General features: G+C 38.5%; 1 protein-coding gene across 1 annotated transcript in view; it reads left to right on the top strand.

Moving 5' to 3' along the window:
- Positions 1-8,987: 8,987 nt before the first annotated feature.
- The window catches only part of LOC121314216 (chondroitin sulfate proteoglycan 4-like), a 28,474-nt gene continuing 10,880 nt past the window's right edge, over positions 8,988-26,581 (top strand). Inside the window, exons 1-5 of the mRNA XM_041247246.1 lie at positions 8,988-9,207; positions 17,639-17,802; positions 18,542-22,081; positions 24,325-24,798; positions 24,895-25,071. Of these exons, the coding sequence (XP_041103180.1) occupies positions 9,120-9,207; positions 17,639-17,802; positions 18,542-22,081; positions 24,325-24,798; positions 24,895-25,071 (4,443 nt within the window). The 5' untranslated portion in view covers positions 8,988-9,119. The remainder of the gene's footprint in view (positions 9,208-17,638; positions 17,803-18,541; positions 22,082-24,324; positions 24,799-24,894; positions 25,072-26,581) is intronic.

The raw sequence follows: 26,581 nt of genomic DNA, 5'->3' as shown, positions 1-26,581 counted from the left end.
CTATCCTATAATTTCCTGAAATAAATATTCTATTGCTTAATTATGCTGTTGCTTCTCTTGCTGAATGACCATACTTAGTTTTAACATGAGGAGTAGTTCTTGACACATGGCTTACAGATTGCTGTTCCTAGGCCAGTGTTATCAGTGCAGTTCTCAAATGGCAGGTACCCAGCAGTGTAATGAGATTTTAAACATATTTGTAACTGAGGAATTACACAGCGGATTGCCAGCTCACTTTTGTAGATTACCTGACTGTGGACATTGCAATAGGTTTCTGGTGTAGCCTGAAGTCAGATTGGAGTATTGAAATGCCACTTAGATAAGCTTAGCTAAATCTTCTACTATGTGTAAACTATTCTGAACTGATGTGGGAATTCAGGCACTGAGTGATAAACTGTAACTAGCCTTTTGGGACAGAGGAGCAGTCAGATCTTAAATCTGTTAAAAGTGATACCATTTGAATCCAGAAAAAGCCCTACGAGCATCAGCAAATTTACACAGCCAGGATGCGAACCTGCACTCCTGAGACTGTATGATTATTACCAGGTGAGCGGTACTTGAAAGGACCAGGTGACATATGGTTTTCTTACATCGTATTGCTCTAAGCTAGTATTGTGTTATACAGCTATAGTGAGAATATTCTAAGTGACACATAATTGTATAACTGTATAACTATGCAACTAATTTTGACACGCCTTTTTGAAATGGTTATGTGATGACCTGTTAGTTTACCATTAAACACTGTGTTTCCACGAACTATTCCAGAAACATATTATTCATGCAATGAATGGAGCAAACATGAAGCATTTTTTATTTTAATCAATTAACATATCAATAATTTAATCTTTCCCATGATGTAACAAAGCCAGTTTTCTTTTTTGCATGTCTGTTTTTTTCTAAATTGTCTTTGTTCAGGCGAAACCCACGCAGCACACAAAGGCATGCTTTTAACACACTGAAACCAGGGACTTCCAAAATGTGATACAAAATGTAAACAAGTCAGCTTGAGGGACTTCAGTTAAACTTCAGCAAACGCCACAAAAAAAAGAGAACCAATCCATTTTCTAAACAAAAAAGAAATGTAATTTCTATCTTTGTGATTATATTTTCTGTAAAATAATTTTCTGTGTGGTTCTTGTACATTAAACCGGTCAGATGGACTGCACATCCATCTTAGCTCAGGGGCACCCTGAGCTAAGATGGTGTCTTGACAAAGTATCAATAAAAGATAGGAAGATCTGTGCCACGCCAACCATCTGAAAATGCTCTTCACGCTCATTTTACTACTGCTCATTTCAATTTGGTGATGTGCTTTTAGAAAAATGGCCATGCAGAACAACAGTTTGGACAGCTAAGAATGGAAATTCTATTTAAGGTTCAGTTTAAAATACTATTTTTCAGGAACAGTCGTAAAAAATGCAGCATCCCCTTTCCCGGTAGATACTGTAACCTGTGCAGTGCCAGTAAGCTAGACACCATGTCTGCTACGTCTGTACTACTGAAATACACACAATATCAATTGCTTAGCAATGGCACTATTATCCTCATACAAGTCAGAATACTGTTCGATGGTAACAGCAATAAAAAAGAAATGAATACACAGTACCTATAGAAAGTCTACACCCCTTTGCCTCAGAGTTTCATGCATTTACATGAAGATTTTTTTCCACTTATCTACACACCATACTCCACACTGTTGAAGTTTTATATATATATAAAATACAAAACTGAAAGATCATAATTTACAAAACTGTTCAAGCTCTGTCAAGTTCCTTGGGGAACGTTGATAGACAGCAATCTTCAAGTCATGCCACAAATTGTCGATTGGATTTAGGTCGGCTCTGACTGGGCCATTCAAGGACATTTATCTTTTTGTTCCTTAGCCACCCCAGTGTAGCTTTGGCTGTGTGCTTTGGGTCGTTGTCATGCTGAAAGGTAAACTTCCGTCCCAGTTTTAGCTTTCTTGCAGACGGCAGCAGGTTTTCCTCAAGGACTTTTCTGTACTTTGCTATATTTATGTTTCCTTCTATCCTGACAAGTGCCCCAGTCCCTGCCGATGAGAAGGACAGACAGTAGGGATGGTGTTCTTTGGGTGAAGTGCTGTATTGGGTTTGCGCCAAACATAGCACTTTGCATTTAAGCCAAAAAGTTCCATTTTAGTTTCGTCAGACCACAAAACTTTTTGCCACATGGCTACAGAATTTTTTTTGTGAGTGTTTATTTGTCTACTTCAAACAGGATTCAAGGTGGGCTTTCTTGAGTAATTGCTTCCTTTTTGCCACCCTATCATACAGGCCAGATTTGTGGAGTGCTTGGGATATTGTTGTCACATGCACAAGGGGAGTGGACACTTATCCAACCGAGCTATTTCCGTTTTTATTTTTAATTAATTTTCTACAAATTTCTAGATTTTTTTTTTCACTTGGAAGTTGTGGGGTAGGCTGTGTAGATAAAAGTTTTTTGTTTTTTTTTAATGCATTTTAATTCCAGGCTATAACGCAACAAAAGGTGAAAATTTTGAAAGGGGGTGTTGACTTTCTATAGGCACTGTAAGCGTGGAAAAGCACTGTACACTGCAAAATTAGAAGGCAAATATACTGTGCTTAACTTTAACAAGAGATACTCATTTAAAATACAAACAACATATTCTAACAAACTTGTAAAAGGAAAAACACGTTACAGTACATTTCTATCTGCACTGTGAAAATATATTCCAATTGAAACCCATCCATTCACAATCTACAATCCATCAGTAGCCTGCATTTGTTTATTGTTGAACAAAGGTTGAAGAAAGCCCAAATGAGAATTAATCCATAACTAGAAAACACTATTGACTGTAAAGTGAAGCATAACAAACTAACAGTAGACATTTTACCAACGAGAATTAAAGAAAGTGGATATTATTATTGCAGCCTGTGGTTATTTGACAATGGAAAAATGTATGATTCACCAATTGTTATAAACAAGAACTTGTAAAGAATTATTCCAGGCTTAAAAGGCATGTCATATGCAGACAGGCTAAAAGAATTGAATCTGTTCAGTCTTCAACAAAGAAGACTACGTGGCGACCTAATTCAAGCATTCAAAATTCTAAAAGGTATTGACAATGTCGACCCAAGGGACTTTTTCAGCCTGAAAAAAGAAACAAGGACCAGGGGTCACAAATGGAGTTTAGACAAAGGGGCATTCAGAACAGAAAATAGGAGGCACTTTTTTACACAGAGAATTGTGAGGGTCTGGAATCAACTCCCCAGTAATGTTGTTGAAGCTGACACCCTGGGATCCTTCAAGAAGCTGCTTGATGAGATTTTGGGATCAATAAGCTACTAACAACCAAACGAGCAAGATGGGCCGAATGGCCTCCTCTCGTTTGTAAACTTTCTTATGTTCTTATGTTCTAACTCAAGTAGGCAATTAGTGACACACGCTCAGTTTTTATTGTTAATTTGAGTTGCATAAGCACACCGTCCAATATATCAGTATGAGCACAATGCAGAATTTAAATGAGCTGAAACATATGCTGCATTAACATTGTTGTTTTAAAAAGGAGTACACTGTTAAGCTAAACAGGGTAAAAACAAGCACTGCAGCAATAACTGCCCTGAATTTTCATACTGCAGCCTGTCAATTTGCTCCAGCACGACACAAATGTTAGCCAAACGGTAAAAACCTGCATAAAATTATTTGGCTTGCGCTTCATTCAAACCTGACATTTGTACACTAAGGGACAGCTCTTACAGAATTCCAGAAAAAATATCACTTAAAAAAAGTATATCATCATCATTGTCTCTGGACAGGGCAGCAAGTCAATCTTTTTTTTTTTTTTTTTTAAACCACACACTATTTAAGTTATTACCAAATATAATAAGTGCAAAGACTTGCACATTTTCTGAAAATAAAAGAATTTGTTCAGTTTAAAACTAGCAAGAAAGTGCTCAGGGCAATGTACCTATTCCAACAGCAGCTGCCACTTGTTGTTTCATTTTAGTTTTTGGGTCCAGACTTAGAACGTGGTTCAATGCATTCAGCAGTTGCAAGCAGGCCTCAAATGACGTAACAGATATTTTTAGTAAACATTGAGCTCGAGGAATATACAGTGTCACCATAATCAATAAGAGGTAATATTATTAACGGCATAATAACCTTCTTGCAAAGTGGCTGTGCATGATTACGCGGGAATCGTGAAATTAAGGGGTCACCGCGAAATTCACCTCTTTTAGGGGCCAATGCGTACCGAACAAGTACGGAGAGAAAAAAAAAAAAAAAAAAAAAAAACCTCGTTTAAATGAACTACTACACAACGCAGGCTACGTATCTTCCTTCTGTAGAAGCCCTTTTTATTCCTTCGCCGTCCTGTGTGCATTGCACTGTCGTATAACATATTGTGTAGCGCCCTCAAGTGGTAAAATTAAGTTGAAGTCATGACCGGATGTGCGCGCTTGAATGAAGAAGGATTGCAATGTAAACTACAGAATAAACCGGTTGAGTTATGTTTGCAGAAAATACGATCGATCGCTGTTTAACTTCAGAATCACACATTAAACAAAAGGCTACTACAGAGGCTGCTGAACAGAACGTAAAATAAACAGCTTTCAGAAACCAAACTGGAAAGTTCTGTCTACAAGTTAAATCAGTACTACAACGTCCTAGCACAGCCACCTCGCTTCAACCTGCTGCTTACTTTACAGCAGCTGGAATTTTAGACCCGAATAGCCTCGTTTTCTTTGTTTGACTTGGTACTATATAAAATAAATTATTGGATGGGACAATAACATGACAACGAAAGTGCTGCATATATTGCCTTTACTAAAGTATGCCTGATGCCCTTGGGTAAACAAGTGTTTGGCTGTTTATAATCAATTTCCACATCTGTATAACTTTGCCTTAAACTTCATACCAATTCAGTGGATGCAGAACGTGCAGTCTCAATGGGCAAGTCAACTACAGGTGGATGTTGCATGCCTTATGACAGCACTCTGTTTTAGTAAGGAAGCAAGTATCGCTATTTGTTTATGCTTTATAGTTTTCTGAAATACTGTCTACTTAGGTTTAATGTTTAAACAGGTCCGCGAAATTATAATTTTATTCCGCAACCTACCTTTGAAAAATACATAAATTTACCGCTATTTAAGTAGACCCCTATGCATGATTTATTATCATATCCCATCTGTGTTGTGGGAATTTTTTTATTTATGTTGCTTCTGCTTTTTTCACCAGGTTCACTACCTGATGTCCTTTTTTAAACCAGGGGCACTACTCATAAAAGTGAGGCGGTTTAAAAAATGACTGATGTGCAGCTGTATTTTCTGTCCCCTCTGCAATCGCAGCAACTGCGAGTTATTAGTTACCGCTGTATATCCGTATCAGCCCTTTTTTCATATCACCTAACTTCAGAAATTCAACTTTTAGAAGTAGACCCTATAGCTGAAAAAGGACATTAGTTAGTAAATCTGGTGAATAATGATCTAAGCAGACACAAAAAAACACACAGGGGAATTAGAAGTGTAAACAGATATGAAATTATATTGTCTGAAAATGTACATGGTATAGCTACATATCCTATTTAGATTATCTTTCTAAAATGAGCTCCAATATTCTTGTACACCTTGAAGGTGTCAGTATATGAAGGAGCTGTGTATTATCTTGAGTTGTGTTTACATGCATTCATGCTGAATGCTGGTTGCTTGTTATTGTTTTTTGGTGCTTAATATTGGGGATCAGTTATATGTCACACTACTCTGTTTTACATGGGATGTATGAGAATAAGACATCATCATGAAGTTGCAAACGGTGGGCTGGTTTGTGTGCTTGTATAATACAGCTTGTAGAACTCATATTCCCTTTAATATGCAGTCAGCTGTATCAAATGATCTACAATGTTATTGAAGTGGCACTGCAATGGCATCTAGTAAAATGGTACCAAAGTGGTAATATTTTCATAGTACAGTAGTAAGAACAAATATACACTGGAAATCCATTGTTCATACAAGTGTGTTACTTTTTCAATACTACTGTGAAGTATTTGGTCAGCTATGGTTCTACTGGGGTTTCTAAAGGCTTGCACACTTTATAAGGTCTCATAATGGAATCCCAAAATTCATTTTCTGTTGGTAAACTTTACTTTTTCTTTACATTTATATTAGCAGCATGGGTCATTATGATTCATCTTCCTTTTCATCTTTGATTTGAAATGTGGATCTACAGGTAATGGAACCCAAAGCTATGACTCACGAGTAAATGTATTTTTATTTTTCTGTTTTAATTAATTTGGTATGCATGGTCGACATTGGTTTCCTTAACAACAAGGTTACAGAACTTGATTTCATCCATCAAAACTTAAAAAGCTTTGTGTATAGGGCCCGGTGGTGGAGTACACCCCGCCCGGTGTGAATTTTATGTTTTGTGTTGTGTATTCTTATTTAAAATGTATATATGTATTTGGGCACAGGTGTTTAAAGTCGGCAGGGAAGGGTTCATTACCTTCTCTGCCAGAGTAGTTCACATGCAGACTGTGCCTGGACTCGATTGAATGACTGACAAGCAATTGAGTCCCAGCACAGTTGTATAATAGAGGCACGGATCGCTCACTTGGGGTTGGGTGTGCAGAGAGGAAGAGTTAAAGAGAACTGAAAAGAAATATAACAGTTGTTTCTCGTGCTGGTTTTAAAGCTTGTTTGCATTCATGTTTTTTTATTGTCTGTTTTGTTTTGGTCAATGTGCCATTTGGTTTTGTAAAGTGGTTGGTGTGTTTAAATATTTATTTTATAATAAATATGCATACCATTTATTGTGTATTTGTCAAAGTAAAAGCATAGCGAAAGTGTAACAAAGCATAGCAAAAACAAGGTAATGCATAGGCAGACATTGTAAGTACAGAAAAGTAATACTTATTTAAAAAAACATGTTGACTTTGGTAAAAGAATAATGTCACCATGTGAAAAGCATCAGAATATTGCTAAATTACCTTCCAAATTTACTGTGGTAAACTTAAAAAACAAATACACATAGTGTTGTACCATTTTCCAGAAATTGTAAAAGTCACAGAGACCAAATGTTTCTTTAGTTGTATTCAGATCTTTGTACATTTTTATTATTATGATAATCTATATTATTTGTAGCTGTAACAAATGAGTAAAAAATAACTACTAAATCCTACATGTACAGTATATAAATGGGAATACAATAAAACAATTCCATGACTCTTAACTGTTAAGAATTTCTATTCACTGTGTTTAGTGAACATGTATTTTGAGTTTTAAAAATTACAGCTGACCCCGTACTTGGTTATAGAAAGTTCAGTTGACATGGCTTCCTTTCAGGTAGCCTAGCACTTCCAAAGTGATTTCACTGGAGAGTGAAATCATCCCAGCAATTCAGCACCTTCCTTCTTGTCATTAATCAACCAGCTGCTGCCCCTAAAGACTGACATGAATTGCAACCGGTGACACTATTATTAAAAACTCAAACAATAATTAATATCAGCATGAGGGTTACAGTGGCAAATTGGTCTTATCTACTTAATGTGTATCCAGCCAAGTTTGAAGAAAGGCTGGAGTAACAATGCTTAAGACTCTCGACAGTCAATGCAAAAGTATTTATTATACTGTACGTTCTTCAATAATCAATCAAAGGGATTGTTAGTTATATGCAGAGTCGTTATTGTGTATCGCATATTCGTTACAACGGGATTGTAGTATTTAATTATATATCTATCTTACTTTGTGGTAATTTTGTAATGCATACAACTGCTACCGCCAAACAGTGTCTTTCCTGGGTTCATACTGTATATAGGTTAGAAGTTTTTGTGACTCCACGTGTCCTAATCTCACCTCTGCTGTTTGTTTAATTAAACATTTTCAAAAACCAATTGTAAGTGATTAAGTGAAATGTGCTAACGAGAAGTGGTAACAAATCGACTTTTTCTTTCAGCATTTGTATTAATTTATTGCTCCCCACAGCCACGATGCTCCTCAATGAAATCTGAATTGAAATATTAACTCTTTAGAGGAGTATGAACAAACAAAAACGCGACTGGCTTTTTTAACATTTCAAAACAAAGAACATACATAACATGTGGTAAAGTAAAATGTATGTATCACACAGAAATATTCACATGTACAGAAACATCGGCAATTCAAAGTGGATGAAAGATACGTTGTTATAATTTACGTATTTAAAATAAAACAAAAACAGAAGTTTCAGTGCATTGCACATTTATCAGAGCATCAAGTATAAATAAGAATTACATAATTACAATTACACACGGAAAAAAAAAGAAAACAATACACATTGCCTGAAAAAATGTTCTCATTCTTCATAGATACTTACTAAAGTGTGTAAATAATGTGTCTAGGAATCAGACAACTGTGATTGTAGTACGTTGCAACAGAACCTTGAGGTCTATTTATTAGCCATACAACGATGTAAACAACTTAAAAAACGTTCAAGAAACACACACACACACACACACACACACACACATATATATATATATATATATATATAGATATATATATATTATATATATATATATATATATATATATATATATATATATATATATATATATATATATATATATATATAATATATATATATATATATATATATATATATATATATATATATATATATATATATATATATATATATTTTACTGCCTTGTACAAAATCAATTTCAAATGTCAAGGACCCTGTGATAAATCGTGGCGTAGCAAACGGACAATCACACTGTGACAGCCATGCAGCGGCGGAAGAACCAGCAGTCCCAAACAGGACAGTGTGACTTGGGTGGGGCAGAGAGATGTCGTTTGTTACAGCGTCGGGAGTTTGAATTTGTATGTATTTATTTGTTCAAGGTGAATGAACGACACAGAAACAAAAGCTCAGAAGTGAATCACTGCAAAACAAGGCACGCATCACTCAATCAGGACAGACTGTGTACTTTTTTTGGAAGGGGTGTTTGGGAGGCGGAGTTTTGTATAGTACGTCAGTGACGCAGCTCAACGCGAATGAAACGCAGGTACTGCGCTCGCAGAGTGCGGGTTACGAGTGAGTTGTGATAGGAATGTGAAGGAGAAATATAACGAAGTAACAGAACTCCTCTGGACGCACGAAACATGTACTTCTTTACAAACTTTCCGACGAGGTTATTGTCCTGGCAAGGACTGGTGGCCGTGTTCGTATTGATCAGGCTTGCATTAGGAGGTAAGGGTCTGTTTACTCGGGGGATACAATCACAGCCGACCCCCATTAAGCTGAGTTTTGTTTGTTTAGGTCAGTGCAGCTGTTGTCGCTCGTGAGAATTTGCTACATTTAAGATGCATCTACATGCTAACTGCACATAACTTATATGCGCCGGAACATTGACTTCTTATTTATATAACCAAGTGTTTTGTTTACAAGATACATTAATTTGTTGTCAACAAGTTTGATAAATCACAAATTTAGTCAATCAATTAATCAATCTTTTTTAAAAAAATATTCTACTATGATTGTACATAAACTAATAGACGTAATCTGTGCAATTCTGTATGACTCCAGCATTGATTTTGACCATATCTACCACTTCTGCACCTTATGTAACCAGCTAATTTTCATCGAGTATACTTTATTTAAAAAAACGTATTGTTTTCTATTAGTTTTCCTGCAGAAATGAATTTATCTCCGTAGGAAAAAAAAGTTGTATTATCAGCAATCAGGAGAAAAGTTGTAAACATCAACCCTACTTTACGTTCATAAACCCAGACAGTTTTAAGAGACACAGCTGCAATATTTGAGAACTAATGTACTTGGCCAATATGTACACAATACAATACAACATTACACACAATAACAGTCATGAGGAATACAGCATTACACACAATACAATAACAGTAGAGTTGGGCAATGCAAAGGTTAAAAGCCGGTGTGTAAAGCAGTAAGACGTCTTCTTGTGAGACTCGGTACATTTTGAATTGAACTCTTGATTGTTGTTTTCAGCAGCAGCAGCAGTGTGCATGTTAACTGTGCAGCCTTGGCACATGGTGAATATTCTGAACCTTCGTGCGCTGCAGAACTGCTGAGAACTCAAGAGTAGATTTCCTTTGAGCTCTTTGATCTACACTTGGGGTTTGTTTTGTCTGAGCAGGTATTCATGAAAAGTATTTACAGTAAAAGTACCCTGAAGTTCAAAATATTATTCATAGCACCTCTAAGCATATTTTTTTTGTGTTTGTGTATACTTAATATAATACTTGTTTTAAATAAATATTATTTTCTGAACCTGTAGAAACTCCAAATAGGTTTTTTTTTTTTTTTTTTTTATTAACAACTGATGTGTGAATGTGCTAGAGAATAACATGAGGGCAGTTCTGAACAACTTTTAATACCGGATCTGTTACCATCCCATCGCATTGCTTCAGTGTATTTATCAATAACACAAGGGCAGTTTAATATCAGGTCTGTTACCATTCCAGTGCATTACTTCAGTGTATTTATCAATAACACAAGGGCAGTTTAATACTGGATCTGTTACCATTGCATTGCTTCAGTGTATTTATCAATAACACTAGGGTAGTTTAATACTGGATCTGTTACCATCCCATTGCATTGCTTCAGTGTATTTATCAATAAAGGTAGGGCAGTTTAATACTGGATCTGTTACCATTGCATTGCTTCAGTGTATTTATCTTTGTAAAGATCTACCCATAAGCATCTTGTTTTGTCTAACTTAACCAAGAGCTCTGACCTTCCCACAAGTGTTGTTATAGCTAACCAGCAGTACATGTGAATTCATACCTAGAGGACTGGTATTCAAGTGTTCCTTGTCTTATGTAAAGAAATGACTGTCTGAGGAAATGCTTCAGGAACTAATACACTTTGACTTGATGAGGACAAAATGATTCTTTACCTAGAATTTTTTTTTTTTTTTTTTCTGAATAATCTGAATTATGAATAAGTGTTGAAGTGGATTTTCAGTTTAAAGGAGTGATAACCAAGTTCTTTGTTTCTTTTTCTTTCTTTACATTTATATAGCGCCTTTCATCACAAGGCCATCAACATTTTACAATATAATACAAAATTTAAAATGCAAATCCTATAAAACAGTTAAAAAGAATGTCTGGAACAGTATTTAATGATACAATTATGGCAAAAATGTAAAAAAAAATTTGACTGAAGATGGTAGAGCATTGCACAACATTGGGGCTTTACACGATATTGGGGCTTTACAAGAGAAGGCCCTCCCTCCCTCTCCCTCTTTATTCACTCTCGGAACAACCAACAGCCCCTCATCCTGTGAGTTGGATTGTAAGGGATCTGCAATTCCTGGAAGTAACTTGGTGCCAATCCATTTAGGGCTTTATACGTTAAAAGCAAAATCTTATAATCAATTCTAAAATACACAGGGAGTCAGTGCAAAGAAGTGAAGACAATGGTAATATACTAATTTTGTCTGGAGGCAGTGTTTTCAACTAGCTGTAAATGAGACACCAGAAAGAGCATTACAGAACATTACAACAATCCATTCTGGATGAAATGCATGCATTAGTATTTCACAGTAAGGGACAGCGAGAATGTGTCTCCATTTGTCTATATTCCTCAAATGATAAAAATATGCTTTTTTAATATTTTTTTAATATGAGACTGAAATGATGAATTCAGATCTAAAGTGACCTCCAAATTCCTCATTTCCTGTTTTAGATTTGATGAACCCTAACTCCTGTAAGTCTATGCTTTTCATTTGGTTCTGACAGCCCACAAGCATAACCTCTGTTTTGTCTGAATTGAACATTAAAACATCCAGCACTGTGTCAGCGAGGCAGTAACTAATAGCACCCCAGTAGAGGGGTTGTCTGGATTTACAGACCAATACAGTTGTGTGTCATTGGCGTCTCAATGGAAGATATCTCCATGTCTGCGAATAATGTCGCCTAATAGTAATATGTATAAAGAAAATAACAAGGGGCCTAAAATAGAACCCTAAGGAACACCGCAGATAACTTCCTGATAATACCTATTCATTGTCCCCAATGGAGACATTCTGGAATCTGTTAGAACGATATGACCTAGACCATGATAGGACGCCACCTGAGAGACCTACCAAGCTTCCAAGGTGATTAAATAAAACGGGGTGGTCAGCAGTATCAAATGCAGCACTTAGACCAAGAAGAATTAAAATGGAGGGAAAGCCAGTCGGAGCTTATCAACAGATCATTTAATACTCTAATAACAAGGGCTGTCTCGTTGCTATGTGCAGCTCGTCATCCACACTGGAATTTCTCATACATGCTCTTGGTAGCTAAAAAGTTTTGTGCTTGGTTTACACTAATCTGCTCAAGAACCTTTGATAAAAATGGCAGATTGAAAATTGGCTTAAAGTTATTGAGGTCTTTAGGGTCTAGTTTTTTTTTTTGTTTGTTTGTTTTGTTTTTTTTTTTTTTTTAAGTAATGGCTTTGTCACTGGTACCTTGAGTGCTAAAGGAACTATGCCTACACCAAGTGGTTAATTTATGATTTATTTTATGTGTGTGTTGAGAGCATAAAGTACTTCTAGTAATAATTTAGAAAGATGGGATCAAGAGAACATGTTGTGGGTTTCATATGCAGAATTAGCTCTGCCAGGTCCTCTAAAGAAATGATTGAAAAAGACTCCATCATGGCCTTTGTCTTGATATACATTTTATTGTTAGCATTTTTACAAAATATCTTTGAGTTCTTTGCCTGTTTTTTTGTTCTGTGCTTTTATTTGATATATAGATTTTCAAGTAGCACACTCTAGTAAAATTCTTCCAGGTATCACTGTCCTGAGTTTCCACAGGAAGATAGGGCACCAGGAAGAGCAGTTCAAGCTTGCTATGCTTGGGTGACACAACAACCAATCTGCAATACCTGCAATTAAAGTTACAAAAATAATAAATAAAAAAAAAACAGCATCGAACAAAGATATTTCAGCAGTAATATTCAGGGCTCAGTTGCTAATAAGAGGTAAGAACGTGTTCGTTTTCAAGTTGTTATTGTCATTCCTTTAACTGAGGTGATGTGCAGTAACCCCCAAACGGAGCCTTGCCTTCACTCGTGTTGCACTCTAGGGCATTGCAGCCATTTCTCTCTGCCTAAATCCAAAGTGTTCTTACTTGGGGTAGTTTTCATTGGCACATATTTCTGAACCAGTACACATGTGCTGAAGCTGTTTATTTTCAGTACAGTTTTAACAGTTTGTTTTTATAGTTTGACCAGTGCTGTTGTGTGTCAGAGGATGTGTGCTTTCCATGTGGCTGATAGTACATTCTCCTCTTACCAATCTGAAATGTATTCAGAGCATACTGTGTGTCTGTCTGGGATAGTGGTACAGGCTGTCTGGGATAGTAGTACAGTGTGGCTGTCTGGGATAGTAGTACATTTGAGGGATGAAGCAGGGCTAAAGTCTTTGGAATGTCGCATTATTGAACCCAGTGTCACATGCCATGCAACCAATGTTATTGTGAGATGTGGTGGTGTTGTTTCTGAAAGCTAGGTTTACAGAGCTCTATGGAGCTGCAATGTTATTGTGAGATGTTGTGGTGTTGTTTCTGAAAGCTAGGTTTACAGAGCTCTATGGAGCTGCAATGTTATTGTGAGATGTGGTGGTGTTGTTTCTGAAAGCTAGGTTTACAAGGCTCTATGGAGCTGCAATGTTATTGTGAGATGTGGTGGTGTTGTTTCTGAAAGCTAGGTTTACGAGGCTCTATGGAGCTGCAATGTTATTGTGAGATGTTGTGGTGTTGTTTCTGAAAGCTAGGTTTACGAGGCTCTATGGAGCTGCAATGTTATCTTGAGATGTTTTGAGCCAGTCTACTTCAAAGGCCCGCAGAACAGGTGTTTTATGTCGGCACCGATGAAAGGTGTCAGTGTGAGGAGTCCTTACTGGAGAAGGCAATGACTCCCTGATTACAGCCCTTCAGAAGTAGTGCAATGTCATGAAAGCTACATTACTGTAATTTCCCACTGCAAATGCCATGGCAATGGCCCTTTTGACCTGACATTTGTTTTGGTGGAATTTTTAGTTGAAAGTAGTTTTTAGAGCTTGAGAGCCTTTTTTTGTACTCCATAAAATAAGCAAAATATATATTTTTTTCTGTTAGAAAATGTTGAAATATGGAAACTGATTTCTTTATAGATACTTACACAGATTATTTTTTAAGTGTCAATAATTAAAACCTTTATTCGTCCCTCAGTGTTTATACAGCTGATATCTCTGCTGTTTATCAATAAATAAATCAATCTTAATTTTATATAGCATCTTTCATAGTGGTCAACCATCACAAAGTGCTTTACAAGATAGTGAGGAACAATGCATAATGCATTAAATACAGTGAAATACAGGGCATAGTACATTAAATACAAACAGTAAAAACAATGCAAATACATTAAATACAGGCATAATATATTAGGATATGAATTGTAAACATTGTGGATGTGTGTGTCAGCAGCGAATAACAGATATCAGACTTAGAGTGTTGAAAGCAAAAGAGAACAAGTGGGTCTTGAGAGTTGATTTGAATCGAGTGACTGTGGGAGCTACACTCACTAAAGCTGGGACAAAGTTTATACCACTGGCATCATGAAACTACTAGAGTAACTGTCCTTACGATTCACTAGCTGAGCAATGTGTAGCTGTACTGAATGCAGAGGCTTATACCACTGGTATCATGAAACTACTAGAGTAACTGTCCTCAAGATTCCCTTTGGCATTCCTTAGCAAACACGTAAACAATTAAGCATGCTCTTCATGCTAGTCAGGAAATCGAAAATCACCATGGAATTTGGGCCTATTTGGAAGCCATACATGCAGTATTGTTATAGAAGGGAAACAGTTACAGTATTTAAAATCAAATGACGTTAAACTGACAATTCAACTGATGTCATTGTCAGTTTACAGCCTCGGTGTGGCAGTAAAAATGTCACACTCCGGATGAGAGGAAAAGTCGCTTCCAATCAATGGGCTTTTAAACCTCAATGTGAAAGTGAATTGCCATTGATTGGTACAAAGCTGTAGAGGCCAGGGAAGGTCAGCTTGTCTGGTTTTGAAATGAGCACATTAATGAATGGATTTATTTAGTACCTCCTGTTTTTTGAAGTACTTCTTAAAGGCAATTAGGAATGTCAGCACCCCGCTAGTATGTACATTACACGTACCAGAATTGGGTGGTCCTGTAAGCAGTGTTTGTATTCTAACAGTGAGGATTGATTGCTCGTGTCACAATGATGTGACTATTGTCAGTTGACGAGGACGAGTGTCAGCAGATCAACTCATGTGGTTTCTAAGACAGTTCTATATAATTAATGCCAGTTCAGAAAGCAAGCTGTTGTGTAGCATGGGTACACTACTCATTGCATACATTCACATGCGTTCACTGGATTTAGAAACGCTCCAGTGAAGATGTCCACAGGGGCCCGAGGTAGGGTTACTATACGCCTCTGGTTTTCCCAGACATGACCTCTTTTTTTGATCCTCCAATCTACGTCCGGGCGGATTTAAAAAAAAAAAAAGAATAAATGTCTGTGATTTTGCCTTGTTTGTCCTTTTTTCAACATCAGCGCTGGTAGAACTGCAATTCCCAGCTTGCCCCGTAGCACTGCGTCTGTGCTGACTGCATGTTTGTGTACGGAGCAGACGTTACAACCTTGCAGTCAGAAAGAGCGGTTTGTCATGTGGGTGCGACAGCAGTGTGGAACACACTGACACTGCTACGCAGTTAGGGGTGAGTTAATGCGGCAGGCCAATATAAAAGTTCAAATCAAGTTTCATTTACTTGTTGATTTTTTTATTTGTTTTAAATACATGAGAGTTGGATGAGTTGACTGATCGCTGAACACAATGCCAAAATGAAAATGTAAATTTACTGAAGAACAAAAGACAAAATCTCTGATTTCGTAGTGGCCGAGTAGAATGGGAAGCGGGTGCTTGTTATGTAGAGCTGATACTATGTCTTTTGCAAACAAAGGTGCTCTTGATTTGCAAACTCATGTTGATTCTGAGAAACACAAGAATTGTGTTCGAGGAGAAAGCTCATCAGCAAAGTTAACGGATTATTTTGTTAAACAAGGCAGCAAATCGGAGGAGGCTGTTACTGGCGCAGAAGGCATTCCAACGTTTCATACTGTCAGGCATCATAGTAGTTTCAAGTCAATAGATTGCATGTCTTTCTTATTGAAAAATGTTAATTTTAAACATTTTTTTAAAATGCCCCGCAATACGAAAGCATGTTAAGGACTTTATTTTGGACCCAAAATGTTGTGTCTGTGCAAAAATGTTAAATGCTGTGAAAGCAGAGTGTCATGCAAGGACTTGTTGAACTTTGAACTGTTGTTAAATACCCAAGTGGTTATTTTGGAAAGTAACAAATACATTTTTAAAGTAACTTTTCGGGCTCCTGAGAGGCGCATTCAGTAAAGGCACTCTGTGTGTAGTGCAGGATGAACCCTATAGCCTGGGGATGGGAGGTTTGAGTCCAGGTTATGCTATCACCGATTGTGGCCGGGAGTTCCCAGTGGGCAGCACACAACTGGCCTAGCGCCGCCCGGGTGGGGAGGGTTCAGGTGGCAGGGTAATCCTCAGTGAACCGAGCACCAGTGATTCCTGGTTTGATGTAGAAGCCACTCAGGTCTGTGTTTTCCTCCGGCACTGTGGGTCTGATGGCTTTGTTGTAGACCTGCAGTGTGAAAAAGGACGACTTGGCAGGACACGTGTGTCTGTCACCGTTTTCCGAGTCAGCGCAGGAGTTGCAGTGGTGAACTGGGATAATATATATATATATATATATATATATATATATAATATATATATATATATATATATATATATATAAAAGAAATCCTGGGGAAAAAAAAAAACATTGGCGACGACTACATTTAAAAAAAAAAAAAAAAAAAAAAAACATGAAACTTTTCAAAGGAGTTCAGCCTGTAATTATAAGACCCTGGATGAATCTGCACACTGCAGTACTGTGAGATTGGAATGTGATATCTGTTGTAGTATGGGGAGCTTCACATTACAAGACCGAAATAGTTTACTGTGTTTGTGCACACCTGCAGTACTGTGAGCCTGGAATGTGATGTTTGTTACAAGATCCAACGAGTTCACTGTGTCTGGATGAATTAAACAGCATCCCTTGTTCAGGCTTGCTCAGAGACAGGTAAACTATGCAGGTGGCTTTGTTAAACATGTCACGGGTGCAGAAACAGTAACCCTGATGGTTTACTAACACACAGAAGTGAGAAGGACTCCTTGTTTGTTTCTGAAATGACTGAACCTTGCTGTAAAGTGGAATTCATTAGTAATAATGACACTCCAGGCCTCCAGAAAGTACTTCAGACTTTCTTCAAAATCAGCTATGGGCTTTTCTAAGGATAGGATTTAACCAAATATTAAAAACATTGGAGCCACAATATTCTGTGATTGCAAAAACTTCAACAAAAGTCAAGTACTCAAAACATACTGGAAACTTTTCAATTCACGAATCAGAATTGGTGTTTTGAAGTAATGAAGAAATACACATTTCATAAATAGAATACCGTGGGGTCACCAAGCTACTACTTCTATTACAGCTGTATTATTTTGTCAAATTACGTAGTATTATTATTATTATTATTATTATTATTATTATTATTATTACAGCCTCTTTCTATGGTGACGGCTACATGGAGCTTAAAACGGTGGAGACGTGGTCCCGCTCGTCCCTGTATGTCAGGTTCCGCACCTCCAGACCCAGTGGCATGCTCTTCCTGGCAGCAGGGCACACAGACTACTGCCTGGTGGAGCTGCATTCCACTCGCTTACAGGTACTCCCAATAGCATGACTGTGCTGGAACTGCGGATAACTGCGTTGGATTGCCTTTACATTGTAGCAGCAATGGAGCTTTTCATAAGTGTATTCCCTGATTTAAAAAATGCATAAATTACTCTGTTTCATACCATGTAAATAAGGTACATAAACTTAAAATGACATAAATCTCGACTGGGCCACTAGCTACTTTTTATAGTAGCATCTCTATTTGATTCTGAGAGGGGAAACCTGGGAAAATGAATGTATTTCATCTGCCATGTTCATTTCCTAGCCATATGAGAGGGGGAAATTGGATTTTTTTTGCTGTTTGGTTAATCACTTAAAAATGATATGCAGTATATGCAATATGTTGGCCTTCTCTTTGCATTATTTCAAGTATCGCTACATATGTCCAGCATGTTGCAGTATTTAGGTTACGTGGATTTAATCCATAAATTCAAACACTAAAAATCTTTTATACCATATATGGCTTCAGACATGAGCTGCGTTTTGATGTTTTGCCTGATACAGTACAGTGAGACCAAAGTATTTCACGCTTTAAAGCACTTTAGGTGCAGGCTAAAGGAACAGCATCCAACAGTCTAAGTGTTGTCAGGACTCTTGGATTCAAATGGAACTTTGCAAAAGCATATTTTGTCATTTTTAATGTTTGCTCATGAAAGAGAGCAATGAATAAAATGTCTGTATTTGAATATCCTTGGAGAATGCTTGATCGTATCTGTATTTCCTTTCAGGTGAAGTTGGACTTGGGATCTGGTGAGCGCATACTTCGCTCGGAGAAAGGCACCCCATTGAATGATCTGGCCTGGCACACAGCAGAACTGCAGCATGAAAATAATAGCGTGACCCTGACTGTGGACAAGCACTTTCAAACGAGTGTCAAAATGCCAGGGCAGCTGCTTGATCTCAGCATCCAGGAGGGTCTGTACGTGGGAGGCACCGGAGGTCTGGACAAACCGTACCTCGTCACGGAGCCCAGCGGCTTTCGAGGGTGCATCGATGAGCTCCTGTTTAACCAGCATAATCTGCTGTCCTCGCTCAGATCCTATTACGGGTTCAAACATGTCTACGAGGTGTCCTTGGGCTGCAGCCCTCAGTTCTTTGCCAGTGAAGACGACCCGGTTAGTTTCTTCAGCTCCAAAGCTTATATTTCTTTCCCACTTTGGAATGTGCGAGAGGGAGGAGTGTTTGAGTGCGTGGTCCACACATCAGCTGAGCAAGGACTTCTTCTGTACAACTCTGCTCGTCAAGGAGACTTTGTAGCCATGGAGATCCGAGAAGGGCTGATCATTGCGGTCGTGGGAAAAGGTGGGAGTAAAAATGAGCTTTCATCCCTTAGTCAGGTTAATGATAGGAAATGGCATTACGTCAAACTACAGTTTACATCAAGGAACCTTCAGCTTACCGTGGATGAGGAGACTGTGAAAACAAGCCTCAGTTCCCACAGCAAGGGTCTCAGTCTGATGGGTCCCCTCTTTATAGGGGGTATAGATGATAGCACTCTAGCAGAAGTCCGGAATCGGGGCTTGGTCTCAGTCTCAGGAAAGCGTGCCAGAGGAGGGTCCTTTAAAGGCTGCCTGAAAGACATCAAGGCCAACTCTGAGAAAATGGGCCTAAAGAATGCTGTGGTTACTAAAGACATTTCCGTGGGGTGTGAACCAGAAAAGGAGCCAGACCCTACAGTGCAAGCCACCCCCACTACTGTCCCCCTGCCTCAAGTCCCGTACACATCTGCTGCCATTCCAACAAGCGCCAAACCTCAGGATAAGAAGCATGGCAGCTTCCTGGCCCTCAATAACCTTGTGGTTCCAGAAGGGGGCCGTGCATCTCTCGGGTCCAAGCACATTAAAGTCAGCCTGGAATTCAAGAAGCTGGGTATTCGTCAGTCACAGATCATTTTTAAGATCCAAGAGCAGCCTGTCCATGGGCAGCTGAGGTTGGATATTGATCAGGATCAAGAAGAAAACACTTTCTCCATGTTGGACCTCTGGCATGGTAGGGTTATGTACATTCACGGTGGTTCAGAGGATCCCCTTGACTTTTTTATGTTTTCTGTCATTGTCAGCAGCAAGAAAGAAGTCCCACCCTATCTAAAGGGAAATAAGCAATACAGATTTAACATCAGCATAACCCCCACCAATGATGCCCCAGAGCTGACTCTCCTTGAAGGTAACCTCTTTGTATTGTTGGAGAACTCAAAGAAGCCTCTAACAGCTGATGTGTTGAAAGCCACTGACATCGACAGCAATTCTACAGAGCTGGTGTTTTCAGTGCTGGGTAACCTGAATGCAGATGCTGGCTATCTTGAAAACACTAAGAACCCCGGTAAAGCTGTCAATACTTTCTCGCACCCTGACTTGGAGGAAGGAAGAATCCAGTATGTTCATAGTGGGGTGAGAAACTCCAGGATTGTGTTAAGAGTCAGTGACGGGGATAAAGTGAGCAACACCGTGGTCCTGCGAATAATGGCCATACCGCTGGATTATAACATTGCAAACAACACAGGCGTGGAAGTGACGCAAGGAGAAGTGGCCTTGATTAGTACCAACCACCTGGCAGTACAGACTAATGCAGTAAAACAGGAGCTAGATATCCGGTATGATATCATTGAGCCCCCCAAGTATGGGGAAGTGCAGAGGTGGCACTCCAGCGGAGAGTGGAAACCCACCAACACATTCTCCCAGCGCACACTTGAACGTGAACGTGTGCGATATGTGAGCACTTACCAGGAACTTCAGTCTAGCAATGCTGCTGACAATTTCAAATGTAAAGTCAGTATCGGAAGCCTGGCCAGTGAGGAACTGGTCTTTCCAGTTACAGTGAAATGGGTTCAGTATAAACTACTGAAAAACAATGCGCTAGAAATTGACAAAGTAAAGAGAGTGGCACTAAATTCAGAACACCTCCATGCTGTTGTTAAAGGCGTGACAGTAGCGGAAAACAATCTGTATTACAGGCTTTTGACGTTACCCAAGAAAGGCAAACTTCTGCTCAACCACAAAGTGTTGAAGAAAAACTCAACTTTTAGCCAAAGAAATGTCACTGAGCAGAAAGTAGAATACGAGCTGGTGGAAAGACCACGTGAAGACTCACAGGACATGTTTACCTTCCAGGTTATCTCCAAACATGCACATTCAGGGGTCTATGATTTCAAACTTGCCATCAAGGCAGATGTCAACAGCATCATCCTAACCAATACTGGGCTTTCTTTAACCGAGGGAGAAAGCAAACTGATCACAAAAGAGGAATTGTTTTCAGAAACCCTGATCACAAAAGAAATGTTCTACAAAATCACAAGCAGCCCCAAATATGGGAAGTTAAAGCGTATAAACCTTTCTGACTCTGCCTCCAGCAATGACAACATGACAGCGTTCACCAACGCGGATATCCTGGGAGAACGCATTCTGTACGTCCACGATGACTCTGAAACCATCCATGATGAGTTTACTTTCATTGCATCCCTCGACAAGTCCGGGGCGGAGGCTGCAGCTGTGGAGAGCTCCTTTAACATTTCCATTGAGCTGAAGAATGACGAAAAGCCAGTGCGTGTTGTTGATAAGATCTTTCATGTGGCCAGAAATGGTCAGAAACTGTTAACTGTGGAAGATCTCTGCTATCATGATGGGGACTCTGATTTTGACGATGGCCAGCTGTTGTACACTCGACGGGGAATACCGAACGGGGACCTGGTCCTTGTGAATGACACCTCTCACAAGCTCTACCAGTTCCATCAGGAAGACCTGGAGCTGAGGCGTGTCTTATTCTTGCACCGTGGGACAGATTACGGGCGTTTCGTGTTGTTCGTGACTGATGGAAAGCATTATACATCATCACTGCTGGAAGTCAGTGCACACGAACCCTACATCCAAATAGCCAACAGTACAGGGCTGCTGGTACAAAAAGGACATGCAGTGTCTTTCAGTGCAGCCAACTTCAGTGTGGCCACCAACATGGATGTAAGAGATGATAAGGAGGTCACCTACAAATTGTTTCTTCTACCAAAGCATGGCGGACTGTATATAAATGATCTTCTAGTGGATTCTTTCACCCAGCGCGATTTGAGAAGGGGTCAGCTGGTCTATCAACATGACAACAGTAACAACTTGGTGGACAGATTCAACTTTACTGTGAAGGTTAAGAATGTTCGTCTGGATGCTGGAGTTTTTGTCCGAGTGTATTTGGAGAGTCACCAGCGCCCCCCAAAGGTGGTGCGCAACAGCACTCTTCTGGTAGAAGAGGGGAAGCCTGTGAAGATCAGCAAAAGAAAACTTGAGGTGTAGTTCACATTCTTTCATTTTAAAGTTTGCATTAATTTTCTTCCTGGATAGCTTTTGCTCCAGTAGGATATGTTTTAATACATAGGAAGGAGCAACTGTCTCAAATGTTTAGATTAATACAGGTGGAAGTCAGTGGCAGCTGGTGACCAAAACAAATGGGGAGACAGAAAAAAAGGCAGAGGGTTTGGGGGTAATTTTAATCTTTTCATTGTAAACATCCTGACAACTTTTTACACTTATAACTTTAAAGTCTGTTTCAAAGATATTTTCAAAATGTCCGTTCTAGTGCACTGGGGTTTGAGATCTCTCTTAAATTACACAGGAAAGGCGACTTTAAAATAAAAATTAAAAATAACAAAAGTGCTCTGGTTTTCTGTTCCGTACCACATCATGGATCATTATTGCTGTGTTAGATGTTTAACAATGAGGGCAATAATCCTTGAACTATCAGTGCACTAGAGCAGACATTTTGAAAGTGTAAAAAGTTGTCAGGATGTTAACAAAAGAAAAATGACAGGTCTGTTGAAACAGTTGTAGCAGCATGTGAGGATGTGTAACTCTATTTTTTGGAACCCTGCTACTTACTCTTTTAAGCCCACAAAAGCAGCAGTAGAATCTTATGATTTGTATTCTGGCTTTTCATATCTTCTTAACATTTTACCCCAATTTGTCTGTTAAACACATTTCTGCACTAGCCAGCAGAAAAAAATAAAACAGTAGCTCTTCATAGTTTATTCCAGTAAATTTAACTGTTTCACACTGTCACTGTATAATTATTTAAAAATGCATTGTATATAATATGAATATATTTCAAGACCACGTCACTAACATGCAGGGTGTTATTTGTCAAATTTCCAGCGGGGGGCGATAAAACTCAAACTACAAAACAGTAGGAAAGCCTAGTAAAGATGCATCATGTTGATCAACCACTAATATACTAACAGCTAAGCCATGCAAATGTTATTGTCTTAACATGTTTATTATTATTATTACCAATAACTAACTAAAAGGCAATAACAATGTACGCTTATAATGCTACAAACAAAATTTGCCAAACAAAATGTACACAGAATTGCCATACTTTATGCAAAATGTTTGAATATCATCTGTACAAATGACATTTTCCAGCAGAAAGACATTCAGTCAAAATCTATTTTCCCCGCCGAGGATGAAAATTGAAAAAGCAGAGCCAGTGACAACGCACCCTGCTAACATACTAACAACATATATAAAATATTTTCTAAATAAACTTAAGGCAGGAGAAAGGCAGACAAAAATCAAGCACATGCCAAACAAATCAAGTCATTCTGTGTAGTTTTTGATGTCCTAGTAAACATAGTTGCTTGTTCAATGTCTGCCATGCCGAATTTTGCATTACGTTTGTGTCATCATCATAGTTTAAATGTTCTTTCTGCATTATAAATTAAATGTATTTATCAAAACAGAAAAAAACACAAAACCGATCAAGTGAAATTTAAATGAACACAGTAGTTATATTTTCTGTTTTGCCTCATTCTCGTTGCTATATTTGCTTTGAAATATTTGCTATATCTAGCCTCAGAAGAAATACTGTATATATTTAGAAACTAAAAAGGTAGAAGCATTTCAGCTCATCAAAATGTATAAATCCTTCACCGTTTTCCATACACTACGCGTATGCGGAATACGAGCATAGTTAGTAATAAAAATACAAGCAAGAATTCATAGGTCATTATTTTTCAATTGAATGTTTTCTAATTTTGTACTGCATTTCTTTTTAAATGCCCAATTGCTTGAACACCACATACTTACTAAATTCTAGCTTTAAAAATGCCTGCACAAGACAAGCACCAGTTTGGCTGATAAGGTGATAAAACAGCTGTGTTTTAAATGTTTTTATTTTCTACCGTTGTGATGGATTTCTTTTTTTTTCTGGTCACTTCAGCAGGGGGCGGGAGAGTACGAGTTGCTTCTCGAATTAAAACCATGGTTCAGACTATGTCACCTGTCATTGCTAGTACTATGGTTAATATAAGCATGTTCAATCTAAGGTTAAAATGTCTTGTTTTTTTTATTTTTTTTTTCTTGAATTTTAAACTGTTTTTTAGTTTTATTGAACATTATTATAATGCTACACAACATTCTCTCTCTCTCTCTTCACTTTGAAATATTGAAGGCACTGCCTCCCTTGCCTCCTGTAAGGAGCCTCCATTGTTGAAACCGTGATTCTATAACACACTGTGCTGACTGGTTGGTTTCAGGTTGTGCATGAAGATAGCTTGCCTGTGGAAATCGTTTACACTGTTAAGATCGCTCCTGCCTACGGATACATCCGCAGCTTTGCTGAAGGGGAGGAGCAATATTTGGGGAGTGAACAAGCCCCTATCCAGAGCTTCACACAGCAAGACATTAACGACGGCAACATCCAGTATGTGCAGGTCACTGCGGATCAGCACAAGGACAGCATGGAGCTGCAGGTCTCCAACGGAGTAACTGAAGTTGGGGGAATCCAGGTCTGCATTGATGTTATACCTCGTCTAATCCCACTGACAGTGTCCAGCATCACGCTAAAGGAAGGATCGGCCAAGGCTCTGACGGAGGACATCATTCAAGTTACCAACCAGCACTTCGCTGGCCTGGACTTTGAGTACTCTCTATGGAAGCATCCGCAGCATGGGCAGATAGAGCACTCCCGAACCCCTGGCGTGAAGCTCCTTGTGTTCACGAGAAAGCAGGTACGTGTGAAACTTGTTCCGCTCTGTGGAGTTTGCATGTTTCCAGGTCTTTGGAATACTCTGCAGCGTGTTTTTTCTTTTTCATTGTTCTGCTAGGTACAGCAGGAGTTCATTTATTATGTGCATGATGACAGCGAGACGACATCTGATAATTTTACCATCATTGCCAATGACACTGAGCTCCAGAAACAGAGCCAGCCCTGCACTGTCTATGTAAACATTACGCCAGTGAATGATGAGGCGCCAGTTATAACTGCCAACACAATATTAAAGGTGAGTACAAATTCTTTCATATTCATTGCAAAGTGAATATTACACAGCAATGCCAGTCCATACGACACCCAACTGGCTTGAGAGGAACTGTGTGCCGCTCCTACAAAGCTGTTTACAACTGCTGTAAAACTACAGGTGCATGTTGTGGAGACCTCCGTGAAGTGGATTTACATATACGTGAACATTCTGTTACCTTGGATACAGGGAATGAAACCTGTGTTAAATGTTGCTGCAATCATTTTCAGAATATTTCAAAACAAACTGCTGGTCCATTTTTGGGTTAGGGTTTTCTTTTTGCTGAATTTGGGAGTTTTAAGTCCTCTGAAATGTGGGGGAAGTTTGTTTCTTTAGTTTCGTATGGTGAATTTGTATTCCTTTCATTAAAAATGGGGCAAAATGTCTACTTTCAAAATCCTACTTTTATTAAAACATACCATGTTTGTCCACAACGTGGCTCTCAGGATCTATGCAATGTGTTGCCAGACAAATGGAAATAATTACAATTCAAATATCTTGACACTATACAGAATGGTCAGCTTTGGAGATGGCTTCCAATTGGTGAAGTGTTTGTAATTACTGCCCACTAAAGATATTATGTTGTTAGGTTGTTTTTTTTTTTTCATCAGATTACTGAAAAAAATTACAGATTACTGACTGATGAAATTCACTTCCTTGGCGGTTAATGTTAGATGCGCATGGTGAGAGCGTGTCTGAATTTGTAGTAGTTTCTAATGGAGTTCCCTTTTGGCTCTCTTATTTGGTTAATTTTAGTATAGTAAAGCTTGTTTCCAGGTCTCTTTATTCAGCAGCCCTTCCTGAGCTGTTTCTGGCTTGCTTCTGGCTGTTTATAGATCTGGTAAACCTTGGCTATAGTCTTGGTTCTCTTTTCAGGACTATTTAAAAGAACGAAAGAGGCCTTGGTTCTTCTTTGTTTGCTGTCTATAAACAGACAGTCCTAATGTGACCCACAGTCCTTAATTTGAATATCTTGTAGGTATTATTTTTGATTGTGAATGTGAAACAGTATTAGCCTGAACTATTTGTTATAGGATATTTCTATAAAACCAAGAGTTTATTGGGTTATGTCCAGTTTAGTGCAAATTATTGCAGTTTGAATGATCATTTTGTGAGGCTCCTGTTGTTTTCTGTAGTTTGTTTATTGTATTTGTAGTTTGATGTGGAAATGACCGTTGTTGTTGCTCCAAATAAGTATAGTTCAGTCACCTCGATAAACACTTTTCAGCCTGTGTCATAACCCCCTCCTTGTTGCTGGTGTGTGTGTGTTTCAGAGTACATTGCAGTGTTCTGTTTTATATACCGAGATACTCTGTCACATTTCCATGCTGTATAGCAACTTTCATGCCTTAACATTTTTGTAAAACTGATTTCTCAGAAGAAAACTGAAAGACTGCACCATTGGTCATACAGGAAACCAGAGACCTTTTATTTATTTATTTATTTATTTTGTCTTTGCAGCCACTCTATGAAATCCTTATTTTAGAGAGCTTAG

This window comes from Polyodon spathula, chromosome 1, assembly GCF_017654505.1.
Source record: "Polyodon spathula isolate WHYD16114869_AA chromosome 1, ASM1765450v1, whole genome shotgun sequence".
Lineage (NCBI taxonomy): Eukaryota > Metazoa > Chordata > Actinopteri > Acipenseriformes > Polyodontidae > Polyodon > Polyodon spathula.
Note: the sequence above shows the minus strand (reverse complement) of the source record. Positions and strands in the feature narration are given on the sequence as shown.